The following is a 27424-nucleotide window of genomic DNA, read 5'->3' as shown; positions in this document are numbered from 1 at the left end:
TTATCATATCCTTCTCCTTCATAGAGTTGAATGTATTTATCATAGCTGTTTTGAGCTATGATAACATGTGTGAGTGTAAGTAATTTATAGTAAAAGAATACCTATTTAATAAAATATGCAGAAACCAAACCATGCTAGAGGAGAATGTACTTGTCTATAGTAAATAAATTTGGATTTAAGAGAGGCCCTTCCATACAAGTACAGGAAAATTTTTAAAAAAGAGCTAAAGAGAAATACTAGAATAAAAATTAGTGGGAGTATACCAATATGCAGTAAGAAAAACTATCTTTTCTATTGACTACTTTTTTTCTTGAATGGGAGTTGGTTTTTCCTGTTTCTTTACATGTTACTAATTTTTTTTCACTGTATGCAGAATGTTGTGGCTGATAAGTTCTAGGGAGTCCGGGTCTTTATCTTCTTTCTTGAGTGTTGTTCTGGCAGGCAGTTGAATTACTAGTAAATTTTTATTCTGCCAGCCTTGTTTTTATTCTAGGTTAGTGTAAATGTGGTTTGGTTTAGGGTGCAGCCCCTCCTCTAGGGTGTGGTCCCTACATAGTCTACATATTCCTATTTTTTAATAACAGAGATGAAACATCTATATTGAAAAATTATATGTAGAAATTATTTATTTGCAGTTGTAAGTTGTTTTTTTAGCCTTACTGTGATACTGTTTCCAGAAACAATTGTTTTAGAATATCTTATATTATATTTTGTTTTCCAGTCCATCCGCCGTTTTCCAGTCTTATCACCCATTAAAAGATATGGCCGCCAGGGTCTTTCTGGTATGCTCAATACTGGATGTATGTGTCAGCATGCGGTAGAAATTTCTTTCCTGTACTTCATCATTATCATCTACCATGTTATAGCATGAGGAATTAATTAGGCACTACATGTATAAGTGAGGTGTAGCTCATTTGAAGAATATTTTATTTTCTATATTTTATGTGTTGAGTGTTTTTTAAATTTATTTTGAAATATTATGCTTCTTTAATTAAGATGGCTTTCCTTTTCTTTTTTTTTAAGAGCGCGGGTAGGGGGTGGGTGCTGGGCAAAGGGAGAAAAAGAGAGAATCTTAAGCAAGCTCCATTCCCAGCATGGATCCTGACATGGGGCTTGATCTCACGACCTTAAGATCAGAACCTGAGCTGAAATCAAGAGTTGGATCGTTAACCAACTGAGCCACCCAGGCACCCCATTTTCCTTTTTCTTATTGTATATTGGGGTACTCACACTAATTTTTATTCTAGTATTTCTCTGTGACTCTTCTTTTTTATTTTCCTGTACTTGTATGGAATGGCTTCTCTTAAATCCAAATTTATTTACATAGACAAGTGTACTGTCTTCTAACATAGTTTGGTTTCTGCATATTTTATTAAGTAGGTATTCTTTTATGATAAATTACTTTTTTCTTCTATATATTATAGTTAAGGAATAAGAATTATATGCATGTATGCATGATATGTGTCTATATATTATTTTACATTTCTTTCAGGATAGGAATAAGGGAATTAAAAATAGTTACTATAAAAGGTAGATATTAGGGTGCCTGGGTGGCTCAGTTGGTTAAGCAACTGCCGTCAGCTTGGGTCATGATCCCGGAGTTCCGGGACCGAGTCCCACATTAGGCTTCCAGCTCTGTGGGGAGTCTGCTCCTTCTGACCTTCTCCTGTCTCGTGTTCTCTCTCACTCTCTGTCTCTCTCTCTCTCAAATAAATAAAGTCTTAAAAAAAAAAAAGGTAGACATTGGCCTGATAATATTAAGAACCATTACTTTAAACATATCAAAACTTACTTATTTTACAGCTTGAATCTGATCAACCCAATAAAAGTCTTCAGGTCTGATTCTACTGTCTTTAGTTCATGGTGCCCTGTTTTCTTTTGTCTTTTATGATTTTTTTTTTAACCAGTTATATTTCTTGGACTTTTATCTAAATGAATTTCTTCACTCCTGGCTTGAAAGGTGCATTTTTTCCAGAGACTTTTTCTGTTTGCTTCCTCGTGTGCCTGGAGGCACTGAACCAACCGGGAACCATTTTATAATGAATTCTCAGTGTATGCCATATGCCCTCTTGAGCTGTAACACCAGACACAGTCTGGGTTATAGTTACCAGTTCTCAGGGGAGAACTTCCTCCCCTGACGTTCCTCCCAATGTCGTGTTCTGTGTAGACAAGCTTCCATGCCATCCCCTTCTTCTGGGCAAGTTTATCTTTTATCATTACACTGTGAGGGGAGTTTGGGGGGGGGGGGAGGTTCCAGCTCTGTGGGACAGGATCTCCAATAAGACTCCCAGCTTCCAGGCAGGTCCTGGACTTTGTTTCCTGACCCCTCTGCTCCCTCTGACCCCCCCTTGCCCCCCCCCCGCCCTTACAAGGTCAAAGCTTAGGTTGGCAGTGTTCTGTGATGCCTCCAGGGTGAGAGTCTGTTTCAATGCTCCACTTACTGCCCTAGTTTCCTGCTTTCACTTCATTTTTTTACTTCTAAGCATTCCTTATTTTCTTGCCTGATCAGTAATGCATTTAAAAAGATGTTTTAAAAATATTTTATCAAGTATTTTTAGTTGTTTTTGATGATATGGTCAGAATATTTTTATATGCTACTTTGAAAAGTGTATCATTCATTTTTTTGTATCATTGGTTTTTAAAAAAATTTTTCAGTTTTTAAAATTTCTTTTCAGTGTTCCAGAATTCGTTGTTTATGCACCACACCCAGTGCTCCATGCAATATGTGCCTTCCATAATACCCGCCACCAGGCTCACCCAACCTCCTAGTCCCCACCCCTCCAAAACCCTCAGATTGTTCTGCAGAGTCCACAGCCTCTCATGGTTCGTTGTATTACTGATTTTTAAACGTTTTTTGTTTGGGTGAGTGTACTTAAGACTATTTGTTGTTATTCTTTCTATATTTGTGAATTTCCTGTTTGTGTCTTTTGAAAATGTTTTTCTATTGGACTCTGGTGATTTTTAAAAGAATATGTAATGTACGGCTTTGGAAAGGGCTTTCTGAGGAAGTGAATCCCCTCAGAAGACCTATTTTTCCTAAGATATGCATGTTGGACTTTGAGGAAGTTAAGTTTAATATTTTATTTATTTATTTATTTTTAGATTTAATTTATTTATTTTGAGACAGAGTGAGGGAGAGCATAAGAGGGGAGGTCAGAGGGAGAAGCAGACTCCCCATGGAGCTGGGAGCCTGATGCGGGACTTGATTCCAGGACTCCAGGACCATGACCTGAGCCAAAGGCGGTCGCCCAATCAACTGAGCAACCCAGGTGCCCGAGGAAGTTAAGTTTAATACTGACACTGCAGTTCAGTTACAGTTCCTTAATTCTTTCGTATTCACACTATGTTCTACCTGAGGCTTCTTCCTCTCTGGCTTGCTAAGTCTATCAACCTATTTTAATACTTCATTTTTTTTTAACACTTTCAGCCAGTTTCTCCAATACAAAACTGCATCTTTTTTTTTTAAAGATTTTATTTATTTATTTGAGAGGGAGAGAATGAGAGAGAGAGACAGAGCACAAAAGGGGGAATGTCAGAGGGAGAAGGGAACAAGAAGCCCGATTTGGGACTCGATCCCGGGACTCCAGGATCATGACCTGAGCCGAAGGCAGTCACTTAACCAACTGAGCCACTCAGGCGCCCCAAAACTGCATCTTGTTTTTTAACGAGGAAAATGTCTCTTTTCTTGTGCCTTCCTACTACTTCTCTGACTTTTCCTTCTTAGATGTCTAACTGGTTTTAACACTTGAACATTATTAAATAGAAGAATGTCTTTGTCTGGAGTCCTCTTCTCACTCTTCACACTTTGCTGCTTGACCTTCATCCCATGGCTTTAAGACTGTCTGTCCTTTCCGTGATATTCCCTCAAATCTGTGACTTCAAGCTTCTGTCTGGTATCTCCAGAGATGCATATCAGCATATAGTTAACTTTTGCCATTACTACTTCTTTGAAAACTCCTTAAATAGTGACTACTCAAACTAAGTCAGAAAGTCAAGAGGACTTGACAAAAGATGACTAGATAAAGGGAAATTGACTTGAGTTTGGTAGTTTTTTGCCCAGGAGGTGTGGCTTCTGCCATAGGGTTACATGACAGCTCAGTGAGTCTTTGTTACTCTGTAATATTGACTAGAGTCCATGACCATAATATTTAGAACAAAAAGTATGTTAGGTGGGAATTCATGCTTTTATGTCTTTTTGACATTGGCCACTTAACACCTCTCTGACTTTAATGATCCTGCCCTTTTGGTACTAAATACTCTTCTTTTCACCCTCAGGTTCCAACAGCTTATAATAGTTTTCCTTTTCACAGTTTTTATTCTTCTGTTACACTATTTTTAAAAAGTAATACAGGGTGACTGATTTTTATAAATTTTTGTTTGTTTCATTTAAATTAACCAAGGTAACCAGTCACCACTCGTTGGTGACTGAGTGGGCCAAATGGGCTAACAGATGTACCTGAAGTATGAGTTAGCACGATGGATCTTTGACATGGTGCAAAGATAGGAGATGGGGGCTCAGTCCCCAAATGGACAAGAAGTTGAGGAAATTATTCATAGGTTTAAGAGAGTTGACCTAAGTGTAAGCTTTATGTTTCCATTTTGCTTTTAAAAGACAAGTGAGGGTCAGCTGGGTGGCTCAGTGGGTAAAAGCCTCTGCTTTCGGCTCAGGCCATCATCCAAGGGTCCTGGGATCGAGCCCCGCATCAGGCTCTCTGCTCAGCAGGGAGCCTGCTTCCCTTCCTCTCTCTCTGCCTGCCTCTCTGCCTACTTGTGATCTCTGCCTGTCAAATAAATAAATAAAATTAAAAAATAAATAAATAAAATGAAAGACAAATGACAGTGAATATTTTAATATCTTTTCCTTTTCTTTGAGTCAACCAAGTAACTTCACAATAAGCAGTGTGAATATAGTGATGAATGATGGAATTTATAGGAAAATCAACCAATATTGGAAGAGATCTGGAAACTAGGGGTCAAATGACCTCAAAGAGATGAGTTGAGTTGGAGATTACAGGAAGACATCAAGGTGGGAATAATTTGTGAGTGATCAGCATAAAGAAAGTAATTTGTTAAGGGAAATGGATCAGTTTTTTTGAAGGAGAGATGATAGACAAGTGTAGATCTTGGTGAATCCAGAAAGGCACAAAGCATAAGGTAGGAAAATAATGGAAAAAGGGTAGTGAAAAATCCAATAAAGTATCCTGAAGGCCAGATGAAAGAAAAGATTATAGAATATAAGAATAATGAGCAAATTCCCCATACCTAAACTGTATGATACACAGATTAACATCTTTATAATTTTCTTTATCTACAAAGTTTTCTGATACAGTTTATTAAATAAACAGAGTTATTCTGAGATTTGATTTTTAGGGACTACAAAATATAAACCAGAAAAATAGTGAACATTTTAACAGTGACCTATCTACACTAACTGTGTGACATCTGCAACAAAGTAAGTGAATTTCCCAGTATATAAGAGGAGGAGATGGTAAAGGAAATCACAGTGACATAAGGAATCTTAAGTGCAGATTAATTATAGAGCATAAATAAATATGCAGAATACCAAGCAAAAAAATACTTTAAGCTTTTCCTGTTACTTATTTTTGCTCTTCTGCCTGCCTCCCCTCATTCATGAGAACTTCATTAATTATTTTATTACAACTAGGGTGAAAGTGTTTTGGGAATATAATATCCAAGATAAGGGAAAGAGATCGTAACTACTATTTATATAGAACTCTGTAGTTTGCAAAGCATCTTTAAATATTTATCTCATTCAAGACTAGCAGCAATCACAAGAAGTAAGTGGGAGTTATTATCATTTTTAAAAAAGGATTCCTGGATGATGAAAATTACTTATGGATGAGGAAACCCAGAGAGATTAAACATGGATCATTGGAGCTGTAGGCTGAAATCTTGGGCTCTCCATTACTGAGTTTGTGGTTATGAGCAATGTTATCTATCAACTTCAAAACTCAGTTCTTTCAACTCTAAGGGGAAAGGTTTTAAAAATAGTAAATTATAAAATATATCTAAAATTCTGTTCTGTAATCTTGGTTTTCCATTTTATTTTCCAGGCTACCCAACTCGCTTTCCTAAGCATATCCTCTAGTTTTGTATTCGTGCCATATATTCTAGCATATTTTCCTTCCGTCTATGTAAACCTCATTTATTTTTTTAAAGATTTATTTATTTATTTGAGAGAGAGCAAGAAAGAGTGAGTGTAGGGGAGGGAGGAGCAGAGGCCGAGGAAGAGAGAGAATCTTAAACAGACTCCCTGTTGAGTGCAGAGACCAACACAGGACTTGAACTCACAACCCTGAGATCATGACCTGAGCTGAAATCAAAAGTCAGACACTAACCAACTGAGCCACCCAGGTGCCCCAAACCTCAATAATTTTTAATAAATTTCACCTAGCTTGTTGTAACCAGACCAACTCCTTTACAAAACCATTCCTGTTCCCAATGACTGTGATTATGTCTTCTCTTGAAAAGGTACAGCACTTTATTTTACACCATTCATCAAATTCTGTATGTTATTAGCCAGCTGTATGTGAGGAAGAGCAATCATTACTATTTGCCATTTGAGTCCAAGGAACTCTTTCTGAAACACATTTTGAAAGTCATTTTACAAATAATTTACAGATTAAAAAAATAAAGGGATGTGAAAAATAGCTATATTGGAAATTAATGAGAATTTAAATGTAACCAAAAAAACTTTATTTCATATTTTTCCGGTGTGAAGATATATGTATCCAAAATGGGCATTATCCTTTATATGCAAATAATTGCTCATGGATGGCCTGGAACATACTCATCTTACAAATCTTGCTCCAGATTTTAAATATATTTCTAAGAGAGTCCAGCTTTGTTATTACCTCTGGTTCTTATACTTTTTAAAAAAAGATTTTATTTATTTATTCATGAGAGGCAGAGGCAGAGGGAGAATCAGGCCCCCGAAGGAGCAGAGAACCTGATGCAGGACTTGATCCCAGGACCCCAAGATCATGACCTGAGCCGAAAGCAGACACTCAACCATCTGAGCCACCAGGCATCCTGGTTCTTACACTTTTATCCACAAAATTCAGTGCTTTGAAAAGTTTCATGGCTCATAGTTTTGTCGAAGATAGGATAGTCAATTTCTTCAGTCTTTAATAGTAAAATACTTTCATACTATTGATTAGAATGATCAGTTCAGTGAACCTTTTGATTTCTGTGCTCTTTCCCTCCTTTCAATAATGCCTTCAGCAGTTGCCCACTTATGAACCATAGCAAGTAAATTTCTTAGTACAAACTTGATAAAAGGTGAAAGAATACATGTCTTTTTCACAAAAATTTCTGGTCAAAAAAATACTGCATGATGACAGTGTCCTCCCTGTAGGATGACTAACTGGATAACACATTTCATTGTTGTTCATAGAAACCTATTGTCCACTTGCCTGTTTTTCAATTACAGAAAATATATTTAGGATATTATCTTGTATAATGGCTCATAATCTGAGGTTTAGCTTATATGTAGTTTTACCATCATCATTAGCCTGGAGTACTGCTGTCTATTCTCTTTATATTTGTGTTCTTACTTGTCTAACAATTGCAGAACATCTTCTGTCAATTATCTTCTCTTTGCCATTATGGACAGGAAACGAAAAATTCTGAATTCTCAATGTTGTTTAATAAAAGGTTAAAAAGAAAAAGACTACGGAAATTCTGTCTCCTGAGTTTGGAATAATGAAGCTGAGGGATGATGGAATGTGATGATTTATTTCACTATTTTGTCACTCCTCTAGATGATTACATTATTAAAATTTTTTTTCAGTGAAAACCTTATGTTCAAAATGGTTATTTTCCAGTTATCAGAAAATTATTTAATTGTATAATTAATAGAATATTGTGGAGGCAGTGCAGAATCAGTTAAGCTGATTTAAGTTTTGTGCCAACAATTTTGGATTCCAGGATTGCATGAGGCAGTTGAGAGATGCTTTAGATAATCTTGATTCCAAATGAACATGTAATGTTACTGATACTAATGTTATGAAAGTAGAAGAAATTGAGCTGTTGAGGGTAGGTATCGCAAATCCTCTCTCCGTTTTTCTCATCATCTGAGTTCTTCTGGTCTCAGTTGCCTGCCTCTCGGTTTGGAGTGTTCATTTCAATAAGGCTTTTTATGAATGAATTAAGTCCTCCTGACCCTCCTGTTTTTTCCCAACATCCACTTTGCCAACAGCATCCCTAGATAAATTTGGGTCTCTTCTGCCTCCCATTGCTTTGCCCACTACTGGGCTGGCAGATATTTCTTGGAGAAAGTTATAAAACCAGTCTGAGTTGATTACAAGGGTACGGTGATACCAAGATCATGGGAGAGAATTGAGAGAATTCAAGTCCTAGCACCGTCTTACAAGTGAGATGGAAAGTTAGTATTAGAACTAAAAAGAAGGGCCAAAGATTCCTGACCTTTGTTTCAGTGTTTTCCATCATAGTGAGTCGAAAAGTCCGAAAGCTGAGGGGAAAATTCTGTAAAATATGAGACAAGAGAAAAAGCTATTAAGGTGTCACATAGGCCTGTATGGGAAATATTCTTTCTCCTCCACCTCAGCTCTATTGCAGTCTAATTGACAGATGAAATTGTAAAATACAATGTACTTGTGATAACATGGTATATGTATATGCTGTGAAAAGATTCCACACTCTAGTTAACTACTTAACTAACACATTCATCACCTCACATATTTATCTTTCTTTCTTTTCTTTTTGGCAGAAGACTTAAGTTCTACTCTCTAAGGAAGTGTCAGTTATACAATACGATGTTATCAGCTGTAGTTACCATGTTATTTATACCTGAGATCCTCAGACCTTATTCATCTTACAGGTGAAAATTTGTATACTTTTACCAACCCCTTCCCACTTCTTCCTCCCCCCAAGCCCAGGAACCACTTTTCCACTCTCTGCTTCTGTGACTTTGACTTTTTTTTTTTTTTTTTTAGATTCCACACATGTAAAATGATATAATATTTGTCTTTCTACATCTGACTAATTTCTCAGCGTAATGCCTTCAAGATCCATCCATGTAGTCACAAATGGCAGGATTTCCATTTTTATGGCTGAATAATATTCCCTTATGTGTATGTATACCACATTTTCTTTATCCGTTCATTCATCAGTGGACTTTTAGGTCATTCCTAGTCTTGGCTATTATGAATAATATTTCAGTGAACATGGGGGTGGGGGCAGATATCTCTTTGAGATAGTGATTTTATTTCAGTTGGATATATGCCCAGATCATATGGTATTTCTATTTTTAATTTTTTGAGAAGCCTTCATACTATTTTGCACAGTGGCTGTACCCTTTACAATCCCACCAGCAGTGCACAAGGATTTCCTTTTTTCCACATCTTTGCTGATACTTGCTATCCCTTATCTTTTTGGTATAGCTATTCTAAGAGGAGTGAGGTGATGTCTCATGGTGGTTTTGATTTGCATTTCCCTGATGATTAGCAATGTTGAGCACCTTTTCATGTATCTGTTGGCCATTTACATGTCTTTTTTGGAAAAATTAAAATTTTTGTGTTATTTTAACCTCCTTTTCAGTGAAGTTGGAAGTAATTCCCAGGATTATGAAAGAGCAAAATATTTCAAGGTATAAAAAAAATAAGATCACTGAGAATAAATGTAGAAACTAGTACGGGTTCAGTAACCCTGAGGATTAAAGTTAGTTGTGCATTTACTTTATTCTAGATTCTACATGCTTAAAGAGTAAGATCCTAATGATATCATAATGAACTTTGCATCTTAACCAGTGGCTTCTGTGGTTAAATATTTACTGTGTGAGAATTAAAGGATAATTTAAAAAAATGGTAACATCTTGACTCTGATACAGATACAAAATGAGCAAATGTTAAAGATTTTATTTAATCCAATGAAATGAGGAAAACAGACAGCTGGAATAACCTGTTCAAAGGACAGTCCAAAGAACAGACAGATTTTTAGATCAGGAATATTGAAATCAATATCCAATGAATGAAAAACATGCTTCTTTCAGGATGGGAAAAGTCACTGGAACCTGACAGGACAGAATTTGCCTCTGTATGGTCAAGAACAGCTTTGCATTGCTATCAGTTATTGGCGATTTAAAGAGCTGGAAAATTACTCTCTTAAATCAGAATCAGTTAATCCATAAGTGTGAGCTCTAGATCTAGACAATGCAGTTTCCCACTGAAGTACAGCTTTCCCCCTATAAATGTGTTATATTCAATTAAGTTATAAAAATAGACCATCTAAAGAGAACTTCACATTCAGTGTGATAAATAAATAGCACTTTTCCATTTGCAGCTACCATATTTTAAAATATTTATTTTTCTGAAATCTGTACATTTTTAAAGTAAAAAGATTAAGTATTAGCCAAATTTGCTGCCTTTCATTATATCTGCCATTCTTTTCAATATTATTTTTTGTTAGGAAAACATCAAAAAATCATTCAGTGACTTTGTTTCTTTGTCTCACTAAAGGAATAAACTAAATTCTTCACACAAACTTATCAGCCAAATTCAGAGTATGATCAGAGGAGGTGAAAATTCCTTTGCTCAGATACTCAGGAGCTTGTCTTGGCTTATAGAGTATGCACAAACAAATCTGTTAATGTGCAGAATCTAGCCCTATTCTTAGCACTTACGAGTACTGGAACATGTGTAAACAATCCTGGCTCTGAGGTGGACCTGTCTGCCCTTCTCATGCCTACCTTCAGTTTTTAACCTCCATCCTTGGCTTGATAGCCATTTCTTTTACAACCATGGCCATGTGTTCACGGGGTCACAGCCTTAAAATGTTCAAATAGGGAAAAAACAAGACTCCTTAAGGGATCCGTGACCAGAGAAAAGATCTGCCAGGGATGCCTTAGCAGCTAAACCCTCAAGCTTTTATTCATGTAAACAGCTGGATAACATGAAGGGCAGCTGCAGCCAGTAAGGAAGGAAAAAAAGAAGTAGCCATGAAGCCAAAAATGCCATCCATGACTTTACCTTAAGCTTTAATTTTCAAGATCAGTCTTATACAGAAAGGACTTGATATCACCATTTAGGGAGGTTATCTAGACATAGTCACAGGGGTTAAAGCCTCTGCCTTGGGCTCAAGATCATGATCCCGCATTGAACTCTCTGCTCAGCAGGAAGCCTGCTTCCCCCTCTCTCTGCTTGATTTCAGCAGAATAGTTTTAACTCCAGATTTCTGAATAGCCCTAGAAATGGGGATGGTTTAGCACAGTTTTCTTTGGCCTCCTGCACACGATTCATCCTGAGGATACATTTTGGGTAGATCGTACTAAGCAACATACTCTAGAACAACAGGCCCTCTATAAATAGGTTTAATGCTACCCATATAAACATTGTCAAAATGGAAAGTTTATACATAGCTCTTACTAATTCAGTAACATAGCGGAAATTCAGTGTTAATTTAGTAATACAACAACTGGAAGGTGTTTAAACTTTCTATCTTCATAGAAACTCAAATACTACCAATATTGACTTGCACCAAAAGTAACTTAGTCATAGTAATATCAACGCTTTCAATAGCCCATTTGGCTAAATAATAGCTCACTTGGCTAAAATCTTCTAATCTAGCCCTCTTGTTGCCTCCAGCTTGCAAACAACCAGCATATATCTAGAACTATAATCTAACCTTCTCCTGTGCAGGGCATCAATCATACCAGCAAAATTGATTCTTGACTCTGTACATCTTTCTTTCTTTTGAAATTCCTCATGCCTTCTCTTCCTTCTGTGTTTTAACAGCAAGGTGTGATAAGATATGAGCCAGTCAATTTTATTCTATAGTCTTTGTTTATAAACCTAAGGTGTTTTTTATAATGTATTTAAATTCTTTCATATATTGTTTTGACGTTTACGTCCATTTCTCTAGATAACAAATTGTTTCACACATCAAGTAGTCATGATGAAACTACTCTTTTAAAATTGCTTGTGCTTTAATAGATTAAAAAAAAAAGTCAACGTATATCTAAAGAGAGAGCTATCACTTTAGAATGACTTGTAAAATAACATAAAAATAGGGCTGGTTTACATTGCAAAAGAAAGAAATCATGTGATGACCAAGAGAAAAAAAAAATTTATCAAAGTTGACCCGAAAGCAGTAGTGGAATTGCATTTCTTCCGCCTGTACCAAGGCTTAACCTACAGCCAAAGTCGTCCCTCTGTCACTGGTGATGTGAAATGGTCTAGGGAAATGCAGTTAGCCCTGGGGGTTTAAAATTTTCAGCAAGACTGCTAAAATAGATAATTGAACCATTTTCAGGTTGCATATTATAATCTGATTCTCCCATTTAAGCAGATACCTAGTTTTAACCATTTCTAGTTAAATATTGACTGTCTTTCCTTTCCTTTATATTTGATACCAGCAGTAACCTAAAAATACTCTCTACCTAAAAGCCACTGTGACAAATATGGTAGATCAACTGAACTTGGTTCCAACAAGGATACATTTAAATACACAGTTTGGATGGTTACACACTACTACTGTAGGACAGCTTGTGGCGCATGCTTGTGTGTGTGTGTGTGTGTGTGTGTGTGTATACACATGTATGAGAGAGAGAGATAGATGACTTGAGCTGGACACTCCTCCTTAGTTGTGTTGGATCATAAAAGCCATGCTGGCAGAATGTCCACTGCCTGTGGATTGGGTCCAATTTCATAACAAACTGGTTTTTCTTCCAAGACATTGGAAAGCATTGAGTTATCTGTGTTTAAGCACATCTTTCTCCTTGTTTTTTCAACTTTGCCATTAGACAGAACCGATTACCTGGCTGGAATGTTGTTTGTTACCTACAAGGGAGATAACGTTTTTATCTGAAATACAGATTTAGCTTCTGACCTAGAATTCATTATTATGCTCTTTCTTAAGCTATGGTACAAAGTAGCAGACTCTGAACAAATGATTATTGTTCCGTGGGATCGCCACAAGATCTACCAAGTACTTCTACCCATAGTGGAATGAAATACCAAAATGTTTGGTTTATAATTATACCTGATTGAAGTGCCCTTCCATGAGAAAGGCTCCCTTTGTCCCTGTTTCTTCAGTGATTTCTCTCTCCTTCCGTGTCCTCTTCTCTTAAAACCGCTATGTGTTTCATCCCTGCTTTGCTGGAAACCCAGCACTGCCGTTCTTCACATGCCTGACCCCCACATTTTCCATCTTCCCGTTTTGTTATCATAAGATGATGAAAGGTTTGCAAATAGAACTATTACTATATTTTAGCTGGTTTTCAAGATACTTTGGTGCATTTTTGGCTGGCATTATGATACAGATGACAGGCCATGGCATTTATCAGAGAGACTGTCCCAAAACTAATAAACATAAGATGGTTCGGAAAGCAGTCAGAAGACATTAAGGAACATAAAATATGCAAATATATAAGCCTTACCATTCAGCTCTCTATTTACATACATTCCATTACTGTCTAGTGCCAAGTTGTACTTATACTTTTTACTATGTTGGAAATAATTTTCTCTGAAATGCTAAGGGCATTTTTAAATTTTCTTCTTGTTTCCAGTCTTAGTTGTAAGACATCTAAATATCATTGAATGTTCATTACTGTTGATACAATTTTCTGAAAAATTTTTATAATCTTACCCCTAGTGCTCTGAAATATAAATAAAATATTTCTTATGTTGATTTTTTTTTAATTAATCAATTGCCCTGGGAAATTGATCTCCCTTTCATTCTGGAAAATTAGATCCTTTAGTATGGGTTTTCTTTTTAACATTATTTTTTAGATAATTTTCTCCCTTCACATAGTAGATATTTTTAAGTGCTTTTTTTGTTCTTCCTTTCAATTTATGACAATGATTACATGGGTATTAGAAGCATTTGAATTCACTGATAGACAAGGTATCTAGACAACTTCCCATCATAGAACCAGATGATGAAAGAGGATAGAACAATAGTTGGTAAGTAAAAAATACTCTCTGAACTCAGTGCATACCCCAGATCAGTTTAGCTAAATGGTCTGAACACTAAAGTTTGGAGGAGACCTAGAGTGTTTATTTCCACTGCCAACAATTTTTTTTTTAAGTTTACTTATTTTTTGTAGTAATCTCTACACGCAACTTAGGACTCCAACCTACAACCCCTAGATCAAGAGTCACATGCTCTCCCGACTGAGCCAGCCAGGTGCCCCTACACTACCAGCAGTTTTCGAGTTTAGAATTCACATTATATTTTCATTGCCACAACAGACTGACCCTTACTCTGACTAGAACTAGACAATACAGAGCCATCCAGACATCTGCCATTAATTTTGCACCAGAAAGAACTGAATGGCAATTATACTAACTGAATTTTGCTTTTTAAAAAACTATATTGAAAACCTACCCTGAAGATAGCCTAACTAAGCCAGTTTTCTTTCAACCATCTATTCTGTACTTTCCCTTTCTCTGAGGAAGACAGAGTGAGCAGTAGTTACTTTATCCATGCACTCTTTCAGGTGAAATGCAGTTTAAATATTTGAGCTTTTAAAAATGCCATGGCTAATAGATTTTTATAAAAAGCAAAGATCTTGGTTTTATATTCATATTCATAAGGAAGTAATTTTTCTGTAATAGCCAACAAAACTTGGTCATAGAAATGTTTGCAGGAGTCTTATCTATACTAAATTTATATGCTTTTGAGAATTATTTTAGATGCAAGCAACAAAAGATAGAGACTTGAGTTATTATAGGAAATCAATAAATGTTAATTGGTAATGATGGTGAAGTTAAGAGAAAGTAGCAATTGATGAAGAGCTGTAAATGATCACCTATTTGATGACATGGGTTCTTACACATTGAATCCGTCCTTGGCTGATGAATTCAGAATTGAATAATGGTCTCAGAAGCAGAGAAACTACATCTAAAGCTAAAGGCAGTAGTTCTTTGCACTGGTTTACTTCCACAATTAGCAGGGATCAGTGATGGTAAAAGGTGATGGGCTTTTGTGTTCCCACAACCGGAGATTTTAGGGAATCATTTTTCATTCCCAGTAAGGAAATAAAATACATACACACTTTTTTCTTTCTTCCTTTCCTTCCTTCCTCCTTTCTGAGGCATCCGTAATCTGTTGAAACAGTTGAAATTCTTTTTTGAACCACATTCCTTAATGGTTGGGATTATGAGTGACCTCCTTGTATGGTTGTCAGTGCTAACTCGGATTGTACACAGGTCTCAAGAAGCTGCTCACTACCACCGGGGAAGTTTTCAAAAAGTATTCAGACGTGGGCCTCCATCTTCTAGATTTTAATTTAATTGGTGTGGAGTAGCATCTCAGTATAAGTATTTTTTAAAAGCTTCCAAGATGTTTCTAGAACTGCTGGTCTACAAGTTCACCATCCAGTGACAAACAGTAATAATGGTTGAATTTCAAAATGGAGGTGGAACTATAGAATTGCTCTTTTTCTAATTACACGAACAACATATAAATTCTTACCTGTTATTTAAAAAAGAACCTCAGGACGCCTGGGTGGCTCAGTCAGTGAAGCGTCAGATTCTTGATATGGGCACAGGGCATGATGTCAGGGTTGTGAGATCGAGCCCCGTGTCAGGCTCCCCACTGGGCATGGAGCCTACTTAAGATTCTCTTTATCTGGGACGCCTGGGTGGCTCAGTTGGTTAAGCAGCTGCCTTCGGCTCAGGTCATGATCCCAGCGTCCTGGGATCGAGTCCCACATCGGGCTCCTTGCTCGGCAGGGAGCCTGCTTCTCCCTCTGCCTCTGCCTGCCATTCTGTCTGCCTGTGCTTGCTCTCCCCGCCCCCCGAATAAATAAATAAAATCTTAAAAAAAAAAAAAAAAGATTCTCTTTATCCCTCTCCTTCTGTCCCTCACCACCACGCATACTCCCTTTCTCTCTCTAAAAATAAAAATAAAGACATAAATAATAAAAAATAAATAAAAAGGAAACTCTACAAAAATTAGAGAGTAAACATGGAAGTCCTCCTTCACGTCATACCTCTCTTCCCCTCAGATGTAACCCCTTTGAGTTTACCACTTCCATGCATTTGAAAAAATGCGTACTATTACCTAGAAGCATATACAGCATAAACATAAGTAGTATTATACTATATGTGTTATCCTGTGGTTTGCCTTTTTTACTTAATTTATTTTGGAGATCTTTTCATTTGGATACACACAGATCTAAAAAACTGTTCTTTTACTTCATTTCTTTCAATATCTGCAGCGTTTCTTGATATACGTGGGCTCTCATTTCCTTTCCATTTCCACACATTTGTAGCTCAGTGGTGAAGAACGTCAGTTCTGGAGCAGATCATCCAGTTTTGATCCCAAGCATTTATTATTATTGTTAGTATTACTATTGTCATTCGATTTTTCTATTTTTTACTGATACGGGCAACACTATTTCTAATGTAATAGTGTATCTCAACAGGCAGATTTTTGGAGTTGGTGTTGTTGGGTGGGAGAGTATGTACCATATTTTTATTTTTAAAATATATGTACTATATAATACTTATTTTATTTTATTTTTTAAATATATGTGCCATATAATATTTTTAAATATACTGTCAAATCGCCCTCTAAAAGACGCCATCTCAATTTACATTCACTCCAACCAGTAGAATCTCATCGTAGTATTTATTTCAAGGCCTAAATAAATCATTCACATCATAATATGTCTTCATGGGCTAACTAAAATGTCAGAGTTCTTTATTTTGACTGGCATTTTATTGAGCTAGTTTGATAGCTCTGATTATAACATGTCATCCTGCAGTTCTGACTTACAGACTTAAACATATATGATTAAGGAAAATGGGAAAATTATTTACTAATTTTTAGACAAAAATTTTCCACCTATGGTACAAGAGGAATAGAAATAAAACTGGGCATTGGCATTGAAAACTCTGTACTAGATTAGTCCCAACCTTCATGGCATAGATGGGATCATTCAGTGAGAGACACTCATCTCCTCCTCAGCAGTGAGCCACATCTTGGGAAATAATCTGTTGCAAATCTGTATGTGTGTGTTGCTGTTTTAAATTTAAGACTCTATTTTTTAGACTTACATGTAATAAAATTTTCATCTATTGTTAGGTATAATTTTTCATATAATGAAAATTCAAGGAAAGGGTGCCTGGATGGCCAGTGGGTTAAAGCCTCTGCCTTAGGCTCAAGGTCATGATCCCGCATTGAACTCTCTGCTCAGCAGGAAGCCTGCTTCCCCCTCTCTCTGCTTGCCTCTCTGCCTACTGTCCAAAAAAAAAAAAAAATCTTTAAAGAAAATGCAGGGGAAATTATTTTCAATTAAAATTTCCTTCTTTGTAAACTCAAATTTTAGTTGTTTCATCAACACAAAGGAGATGTTATAGTACCTACTTTATAGGGTTTGGTGGGGAAAAGTAAATTATATAACACATTAGAAACCTTCTATACAGTGTCTGGAACATAGTAAGCTTTTAATAAATTAAACTTCTTATTATTTATTTTTTTTGTAAGATTTTATTTATTTGTCAGAGAGAGAGAGAGGGAGAGAGAGTGAACACAGGCAGACGCAGAGGGAGAAGCAGGCTCCCTGCAGAGCAAGGAGCCCGATGTGGTACTCGATCCCAGGACGCTGGGATCATGACCTGAGCCGAAGGCAGCTGCTCAACCAACTGAGCCACCCAGGCGTCCCAACTTCTTATTATTTCTATTATTATTTTAATTCTGCTAACAATATGTTCAGCCCTACTCTATAACTCATTTTATTTTTCACGTGAGTTAAGGTAATTTAGGGGGATACTGGCTTCATACAGATACACATACTTTTTTTTGGTGTTAAATATGTATTTGTTCCATAAGAAACTTTTTTTTTTTTAATATTTTATATATTTATTTGACAGAGAGACGCAGCACAAGAGGGAACACAAGCATAGGAAGTCAGAGAGGGAGAAGCAGGCTTCCCACTGAGCAGGGAACCCTGGCCAGACTCAGTCCCAGGACCCTGGGATCATGACCTGAGCCAAAGGCAGACACTTAATGACTAAGCCCTCCAGGTGCCCCAACTTTTAAGTCATGAATCACCACTAGCCAGTATTTTTAAAAACTCAATGTTTTTACCACTGTGCTTAAGAAAAATATATAAAAATTAATCTTACTAAAATGTTTTATTGCTGAGTTGGCTTACAGTTTCAAGAGTTGATATAAGAAGAATGAGATACAAGGAACAGATTCATGTAAAGAATAGGTTGCTTTGATAGAGATCTGAAAATGTGTGCATTATTGAAAGGCTTTTCCAACTCTGTGATTTATCCAAGTATTCTAGCTCTCCTCTTGGTATATGGGGGCAGATCCTGTGAAGTGAATAAACTATACCCAGGTGTAAATTTAGAATGTATGGACACTATCAAAAGGAAATGGGGCCTTCTGGAAGAATCTGTGACTCTCAGGAGGTACGGGGTGGGCAAATTGCTTCCATCAAAAGCTTCTCTGGATCTGTTCCTTTTCTTTAGCTCTCTTAGGTTCTTTGATAGCATTTCTGCCATCCACCTCCTCCCACTCCCACACTGGCATCTCACACTCCCAGGTGGGCTGGGTTGATTGGCAGACAATTGAATTAGTCATATTAAAATCCAAAACTACACTGGAGGGCCTGGGTGGCTCTGTCGGTTAAGCATCCGACTCCTGGTTTTGGCTCAGGTCATGATCTGAGGGTCATAAGATCGGGCCCCCTTGGGGCTCTGCATTCATCAGGGAGTTTGCTTAAGCATTCTCTCCTCCTTCCGCTGTCCCTCTCCCCACTCGCCCTCTCTCACACCCTCGCTCTAAAATAAATAAATCTTTAAAAATAAAATGAAAAAACTGTAGTCATGAATGTCGTTAGTATCATTTCCGGATTTTAGTTGGACTGTATCAAGATTGATAAACAATCTCTTCAAAGAGTCAGTTATCCTTTCTCCAAATTGGTTTCTGGAATTCTTTCCAATCTGTGACTTTTCTGTTCTCCCGCTTGGAAACTTTATTGATTGTTTTTCACATCTTTCTTTTCCCTGGATTTTTATGTCCTCTTTTCCATTTTCTCTCCTCGATACTACTGGACTCACTGTTGTCTCAGTATTTGTTTGTTCTTGAGACGCTTACAGATCTCTGTATCATTGTCCTTAATGCCCCTTCAAGCCCCCCAGAATGTAGATTTAATTTTCCATATAAATTCTTACAAAGTTAACACTTCCAAATACTTAGAAGTGCCTATCTTCTGTTACTCCCATTACACTTTTAGATAAGCAAAGCTGGCTCTCCATCAAGTATCATCCCTCTCCCCAAGTTATTATCACTTTTGAGATCCAGGCAGAACATACAATTGATTAATTATTTCATCTAAATCATTGAGGTATCATTTAAAAAATTAACATCCGTATTCTAACCTAGTGGTTTTCAATTGAGCTCAGTTCTAATCCTTGTTACTATTATCATTTGAAAACATAAATTAGTTGTTCTGCAGCTTGGACCTCAAAAATGAGAATTTTTCAAAGGGTCATAGCAGATCTGAATTCTGATTTCAGGATGAGAATTTTCATTTTTGTTTTGGAATCCTCAGAACTTTGCATATGTTTGATTAACGTATTAAGTAATGTCATTGTTTAGGCTTAGTTTGTTAAGACCCCCCCTAATTACTTATTTCATAACATAATTATATAGTTCTCAAGCCCTAAATATTTGCTTTTATTTATTTTGCTATTTTAGATGCTTCTATCCTACTATATCTATTGTTGGCATTGTTTCATTTAAAAATGTTCATCTTATTTTGATAATTTTTTAAAAAATAGGCTCCATTTTTATTGTTATTTTCCATCTTCAAAAGCATCTTAAATAAGAAGTAATATCTGTAGAATGTGCTAACTCATTAGAATTAAAGTATTTATAATTTTACAAAGAACTTGATTAAGTTCTGAGACTAATCTAAACATTTTTATTTTACTTTATGTTCAATAGGTAAAATATCCTTTGTGCTATTGGTTCATCGTTTTATAAAATACTATGTATGATTTTATTTTTTATTGTTGGGTATAGGAATGTATAATGAAGTATGATTATGGTTTTTTTCATGTGTAGTCTTTTGCTTGTGAGTCTGGGTCCTTATATTTCTTAAGCATGTAACTATACAAGGGCACACATGCCATTTTTATGCTCACATCAGATGTTAAGATTCATTCAAATTAACAAAAGCCAGCTGATTGGGAGAGGTGTGGACACTGAAACAAGTACCATGTAGAGCTTGTACGGGGTGTGTGGTGTGGTATCATTTGTGGGCTGAAAGGTAGCTGAACATTTCCATTTTGGTATCAGTCCTTGGGGAAGGACAGGGCTTCATAATGGGGTGTGATCTGCACTCTTAGTAAGTGTGATTGACGCTGAATGATTAAATAGAAGAGGGGAATAAATACCACTCCTGCTTTTAAGACTGAGCACATATCCACTGAATGCAAATCTTTTCAGTGTGGAACACAGTCTGGCCTCATGATAACACATATCTGAGAAGCTAGGAAAGTGAATGAATGGAGTAGATCAAGATGCAAGGAAACAAAACATTATACAGTATCCTTTAAAATGATGTTTTAAACCCAAATGTAATGGTAAATGCACATACAGAATACGATGGAAGGCCCCATTTGTAAAAGTGGAATCCTGACGTGAGGCCCTTGGTAAACGGATCCCTGCATTGGGTAACGCTGCGCACACCACAGTGATGGATGAAATTGATGTGTCCGCAGGAGAGCCTGTTCTATTACTGAAGGCTTTAACCTATTTTCTCCTCTTCGACAATGAGCTCCTGAGTGGATGTTATCCTCAAGGAAGTGAATTAAATTCAAAAGGAGACATTTTGTAGATGTGCAAATTTAATTTAAGAATTCACTTAATCCATGGTAGAAGAAAACTGTGTAGGAAAACATTATTGAGAAGTAATATGGTTATATTTTTCAAAGATGCCATTTTTGAGGGTGTTATTTGGGGGACCCGAATTTCAACCCTTCATTGGTAATTTTTATTCTTGAATTTTGCACGATCTCTTAGAACACATGGCTGAAACAGTGTTGAATCTGGATTGTAATATTATTTTATTAAGGTATATAATTGCACAATAAATAATCAGAAAAAGTGGATTTTCAGTTCTTCCCTTAAATTTTAAAAAATATGATGCATTCCTTTTCCTTGGAGTAAATATTTGTTAATTATTACAAAGAACGAAAGCCCATGTTGTGAATCTGTTATTCTAATATCTGTAAGGTAATATTGGTAACTGAAGAAATAGGCCATAGGTACCCTAATTTCTGCCTGGTAAAAACTAAACAAAACACATAACAACAAAATACTCTTCATACGTTGACCCAGAAAACAGAATACTAATTGTCCTACATATACTGCTCGGTTGGTTAGTAGTTTAGTCATTTGTCTTTGAAATATATGGTAGTATATGTTGTTAAACTTGCTGTTCTCTCCCTCTCTCTCACACATACATACATAATTATAATTAATTTTTGTCATTATAGTCTTATATTGATGCTCACTGGTATCACTTTCTTGTTATCTTTTTTTAAAAATGTTGTGACCTGTCGTCTGTGCTTCGTATTAAGAATTACAGATTCATAAATGTATTTGAAAATAAATTTAAAACAGAAAACTCTTAAAAAATTTCATTTGGAGACAAAACTAGCACATTCTATACTCAACAAGTAGATTAAAAACCTTTGTAAGTATACAATATTATTTTCTCTGCTTGTTTTGAATGTAAAATTTTCAAAGAAAATCTGACTAAGTTTGAGCAAATATATCTCCCAAATAATTTACTTGTTCAGCTTTTAGAAACAAAGTCAGATTTTCGGACATCTCACACAAAGCCATGCCCCCAGTCTGCATTGAAATACTAATTAAGGGTAGATTTAGGTTTATTTCAATTTAAAATAAGTTACCTGAAAGGAAAACTAATTTCTTACAGAGGGAAAAGAAAATAAATTCTTCCCAGAATTTAGAAGCTTTTATAGCTTCCTCTGATTCAAATACTTACTGTATTGCTTTAAAATTACTTGGTAATTTTCCAGATATCACTCACCATAGACATCTGACATATATCAAATTTCCCTTGATAAAATTCTTTCAGTTCATCTGGTTTCCACAGTCAACATAGTTAACACGCAAAGAACTGTTAAAGAAATGAAATTTAATTTGGTCTATAATTTTCTCAATTGCGGAGTGCATTCCCAGTGTGTATTTCTATGTCACAACAGCTTTGTTTTTTTAAAGGGCTTCTTTTTAAAGCGAGCTGGTGGTTTTTTGTTGAACATTGGCTGCCCTCTAGTGGACTACACTGTTCTCTTAAAAGAACCTGTCAAGTCTTTAAAAAAAGTCATTTCTCTATGGAAGTGACTAGTGTTTCATGTTTTAGTACTCGTTTTTCATTGACTGTTGCGTTTAGCACAAATAGCTCTATAACTTCGTGAGAGCATTTTGGTGAGATGGTCTTGGAAGCACACAGCATTTCAGGGACGCCTGGGTGGCTCAGTGGGTTAAGCGTCTGCCTTCAGCTTGGGTCATGTTCCCAGGGTCCTGGGATGGGTCCCACATTGGGCTTCTTGCTCGGTGGGAAGCCTGCTTCTCCCTCTGCCTGCTGCTTCCCCTGCTTGTGCGGTGTCTCTCTCTCTCTCTCTCTCTGTCTTTCTGATAAATAAATAAATAAAATCCTTTTTAAAAATAGCATTACATACTTCAATAGCATTACATACTTATTAAGAGGGCACATTAAAACAGGCTGACCTCATTGAAAGTTTTTTTTTTTTTAATTTGTAACACATTTTATGACACTTGCTCCCCGCTGCTGAGACGTTTCTGCTGTTCTTGTTGCAGATGCTACAACTGTGGTGGCCTTGATCATCATGCTAAGGAATGTAGTCTACCTCCTCAGCCAAAGAAGTGCCATTACTGTCAGAGCATCGCACACATGGTGGCCAACTGCCCACACAAGACTGTGGCGCAGCCGCCCGCCAGTTCTCAGGGAAGACAGGAAGCAGAAGCACAGCCATGCACTTCGACTTTTCCTCGAGAGCTGGGGGGAGGGCACGGCTGCACGTCCCCGCCGTTTCCTCAGGAGGCCAGGTTCGAGATCTCAGAATGGCCAGGCAGGTCCTCTCAAGAAGCTTCCTCAGCGAAGTCCTCTGCAGCGCCGGAAGAACCAAGCAAAAAGGGGCCTTCTGTTCAAAAAAGGAAAAAGACATAGTGCTTCTTCCTAAGTGTATCATTTTCTTTCCCCGGTTGGGAAGTCTACCTCATGCAAGTACAGGGGAGCAGTATTTCACAGCAGCAGCTGACTTGGGATTTTTAACTACTGTTGAGGAACTGTGAATTTTTTTAAACAGACAAATCACTCTAAGCAAATTACATTTGAGCAGGGTGTCATGTTTTATGTTATTCAGAGAATGAAATACTATGTATATCTGTATGTGCATGTATGAGAGGGAGAGAGCCTGAGTGTGTGTGTGTGTGTGTGTGTGTGTGTGTGTGTGTGTGTGTGTAGGAGGCATCGATACAGGAATGTGGACACGTATATAAAGCAGATTTGTCTTTATGTATGTGCGTCTCTAGATAGAAGCACACACCCTCCCTCACGGAATTGGACAGCCCCGAGAATCGAAAACCCGCAGGAAGCATTTTAGATGGTTTCAAAGCTAACCCCTGGAGGTTTTTTTTTTCTTGAAATACCACTCCCTTTATATTACATTAAAATAAAAACATGACTGTTACCTTTTGTGTGAACCAAAGGCTACTTCAGATCTCAGAGCTGCCAATCATATGGTACTAAAGGTTTTATGTCATTAGTTTTCCCAAGTTTGGGATTGCCTCTTTTTCTTGTTATCTATAGAGAATTTTCTCCCTACGCCCACCCCCTTTGAAGGCAGTACCTTAACTCCACATGCCTCTGACTGCCATAAGCTTTTTGGAATCTGGGATACAGAGCTCCAGAAAAGACAATGAATGTGTAATTTCCGTGCCGATATTTCCATGTTTTTAATTCAAGCATTTTGATTGTGAGTTAGACGCCTATTCAGAAAAATGAAGGGGGAGGGTAATGTAGTAACGTAGTGACTTGATTGTTTTCAGTGGTATTTTGATACCAGCTCATTATAATCTTTTATGTGTTGTGAAGTTTTGAAGGGGTTGTGGCAACAGCAGCTTCCCTTGACGAAGTCAGTCCAAACCACCGCTTCGAGCAGGGGTCTCCTTGTTTACTACTGAAGACTTTGGAGGAAAGCTCCAGTCATTGGTGTAATTTTTTTTTTTTGTGGCTGTTTTTTATTACCCCCCCTCCCCCAAGAGAGTTATCTGACTTGTTTCTAAAACAAAACAGCACAGGTGAGAATAAAATACCGGGGTTGAGAATGAACATTTAAGTGGGTGTTCATAATTGCCCAATACGTTTGCCCTGGGAAGGATATTGAAAAGTGCAGCATTTGGTGGCAGGCAGCTGGAGTGATGGGCCTGGGGCCAAGGGGCTGGGCCTCTCCCACCAGAAGCGACAAGAATTTCGTACATTAAAATGAATTTGACAGAGGTTCCCTTCATTACTCATGCTGAAGTAACCGAAACGGTGCATTCAGGGTGGACATTCAGTAATGGAGATAGAGACGCTTCTCAGGTTGGTCCTCAATTATGTGAGTCAGCTGGCCTGGGACCAGTCCTCTTATTGGTCCCTTTAGGTTTCAGTCATTTAAAAAAATTTAAAAAATGTTGGTGTCCTCCTGGTTCTAGATGTTATGGGTAAATTTCTGAAACATCTCCAAGAAGGTACCGATTAGTTATAATGCTTAACATTGGCAATAGACAACATTGTGTGTGAGCCTGTTGGTGTAAGCTCAGATAATCAGAAGAAGACAAGAGCATGAGTCAAATGAGATCCATTCTGCCGAGCAGCTTCTGCTCCTTCCCCAACTTGTCCTGCCCTGAGGGTCTTAGGCAGTTCCTGCGGTTTGAGCAAGGCCCCATGAGGAGCAAATGCCTCCGGCTGGGCCGCCAGCCCTTTACCTATCAGCTTGAATTCTGGGACAGTGTTTGTGAGACTCTCCACGGTGTATTCTGGAATATCCACGTGCTGTGATGCAAAGCTTACCTTTGACGATATTGAATGTGATAAATAGCTATAGAGAAGTACTTCCTTGCCTTATGTGAGGATTGTAAGCTTATTTAAATTATGTAGACAAATCAAAGTGGCATTGCTTAATTTTTAGCAGGCAAAATAAGCAGGTTTAACGGTAAAAATGCAAAACATAATAAGTCACTTTGAAAATTCAAACCAAAGTTCCTTGACCTTATAGACATAGGAAGTTATGGACTTGAGAATTGGACATTCCCTGTTTACATATAAAAAGTTCAGAGCTAAGATCTTGGTTAAAAAAAAAAAGAAAGAAAAGCATTTTATAACTGGACCTTATGGGTGCAATTTAAAATCATTTTAAGCATCTTACCAGACTGAACCAAGAGCACATACCAAACCTATCTTATTATTAAAAGCTGGGGTTTATTTTTTATATAAAAATACTATCATTATTACATAACATACTCAGGACAAAGAACTTTGCTCAGGGAACATACCATATAATGTTGTTGTTTCTTTTCAGAATAGTCTACAGTCCTGCTTACTCAAAACAAACCAAATAACTTAGACCTTTGTATAAGTATTATGAACTGATGTTAGTCATAACTACCTCTGAGTTTGATCACAGTTTCCAAATATCAGATATCCGTTTTCCTATTTTTATTTCCTGTGAAAAGTACGCTAAAGCAAAATTCCCAAGCTCCTTGCATATGTGAATATCACTGATGTGAGCACATGTCCATTTACATGGGTGAAATATTCTGTTTACAGCAAAAGGCTACCTCATAGTTGATGCATAGCTCACCTTTGTGCTGCTCCAGCCGTACAGGGGCTGATAATCCTCTGGTACAGAACCTTTTAATCTGTATTGTAGATAGCAATTCACAACTCTATGTTTCTAACAAACACTTGTGAATGAGGACACATCTCATTTAGTTAGCAAAGTCTCCAAGCATTTCTTTAAAGTTATCAGGTATTTAATTTAAAGACTTATGGGCACCCTTCCACTTAAGCAAAACAAAACACAGAGGCAATCTTGGAAATAGCTGCTCTGCCCAGAGGCGAAGGGCAGGAAGGGGTAGCAGAAGAGGTTGGTGTATGAGTGTATTCATGCTGGGCAAAAGTATAAAGGATGCCAATCTCCATTTGTGTGTTCGTGCTGCCCTGAGGCCAAGCATAGTTCAGCATTATTGCCCTAGGCACATAACGAACTAGCACTGGTTTGCCAAGGAGTGAACATAGAGTAAATGTGCAATGCCATTTCTAGCTACTGAGGAGAAGGGTCTGTGTGAAGCATCAGTTTACGGAGGTTACTAATGGGATGGGCAGGAGGTGTGTGAACTAGTTGCTCCTTGATCTCAACCCCATGTCAACACAAGTGTAATTCCTAAGAAAGATGCTCTGCCCGACTCTTAGCCCTGGGAGCTATTCATCAATACATGGCAGATTATAGTAGAAACCTTTTTTACTTGCATTTCTAGTATTTACTCGAAGACTTTGGATGTATTTTTACAACTAAAACATTTTAAAAGATTTTTACCTGCTTATAACTTGGAAGTTTGGCGTGCAATGTAGGGAAAAAGATCAAGAAACATCACGGTATTAACATCGATCCATCTACAAACATAAGATGTTTTAATGCCAATATTTTAAGATATTCTGGCCCAGTTTTATTTTGCACCAGTGTGGCCCCAAGTTACTGCTAGTTGTATTTAGTTTGTGAATAGAAGCCCATAAGTGTTAATAGACTTTGTAACATTCACTGTAAGATGAATTATACAGGACATGGGAAATCTCATTAAGTCTTAAAGTTAATTTAAATTAATTTATCTGTTTTCTCTGAGAAATGTTTATCGTAAAATATATATGTGTATTTCCCCTTCGGTTATAAAATTTGGGAAAGTGTGTACAAGTGCAGCTGCACTGACTTTAATTTTCTAGATGTCTTAATGAGATTTATTTGTTTTAGAAAAGAACAAATCGTGAAAAGCCTCAAGTTCTGTCTTACATAGCTGTCAGCAGCCTCTTTAAGATGTGGTGGTTGTGTGATCTGTGTCATAGTTGTTCAGTTAGCGTGAGAGGTTGACCTATGAATCGTTCTTAAATTTTATATTTGGAACAAAGCTGCAAAGTTATGGTAAAGTACTGTACTGTGACAAACTGTTACAATATTTAATACATCTGTGGCTTAACACCTGTGAGTGTTACCAGCTTGAAAATGATGGTGTTGACTACCTCTTGAATTACTTAGTATCTATCAACCACTGGCACCCACCACCAAGCTGGCTTTAATTAGTGTGTGTTGCTTTTTGGTATTAACAACTC

General features: G+C 37.1%; 1 protein-coding gene across 2 annotated transcripts in view; it reads left to right on the top strand.

The window, feature by feature from the left end:
- The window catches only part of LIN28B (lin-28 homolog B), a 139448-nt gene extending 115744 nt beyond the window's left edge, over positions 1–23704 (top strand). For both annotated transcript variants that reach the window (XM_082730543.1, XM_082730544.1), the window contains one exon: positions 22858–23704. In XM_082730543.1, coding sequence (XP_082586669.1) covers positions 22858–23227 — 370 coding nt within the window. In that variant the 3' untranslated portion in view covers positions 23228–23704. The remainder of the gene's footprint in view (positions 1–22857) is intronic.
- The last annotated feature ends 3720 nt before the right edge of the window (positions 23705–27424 follow it).

This window comes from Mustela nivalis (genome assembly GCF_964662115.1).
Source record: "Mustela nivalis genome assembly, chromosome: 5".
Taxonomy (NCBI): Eukaryota; Metazoa; Chordata; class Mammalia; order Carnivora; family Mustelidae; genus Mustela; species Mustela nivalis.
Note: the sequence above shows the minus strand (reverse complement) of the source record. Positions and strands in the feature narration are given on the sequence as shown.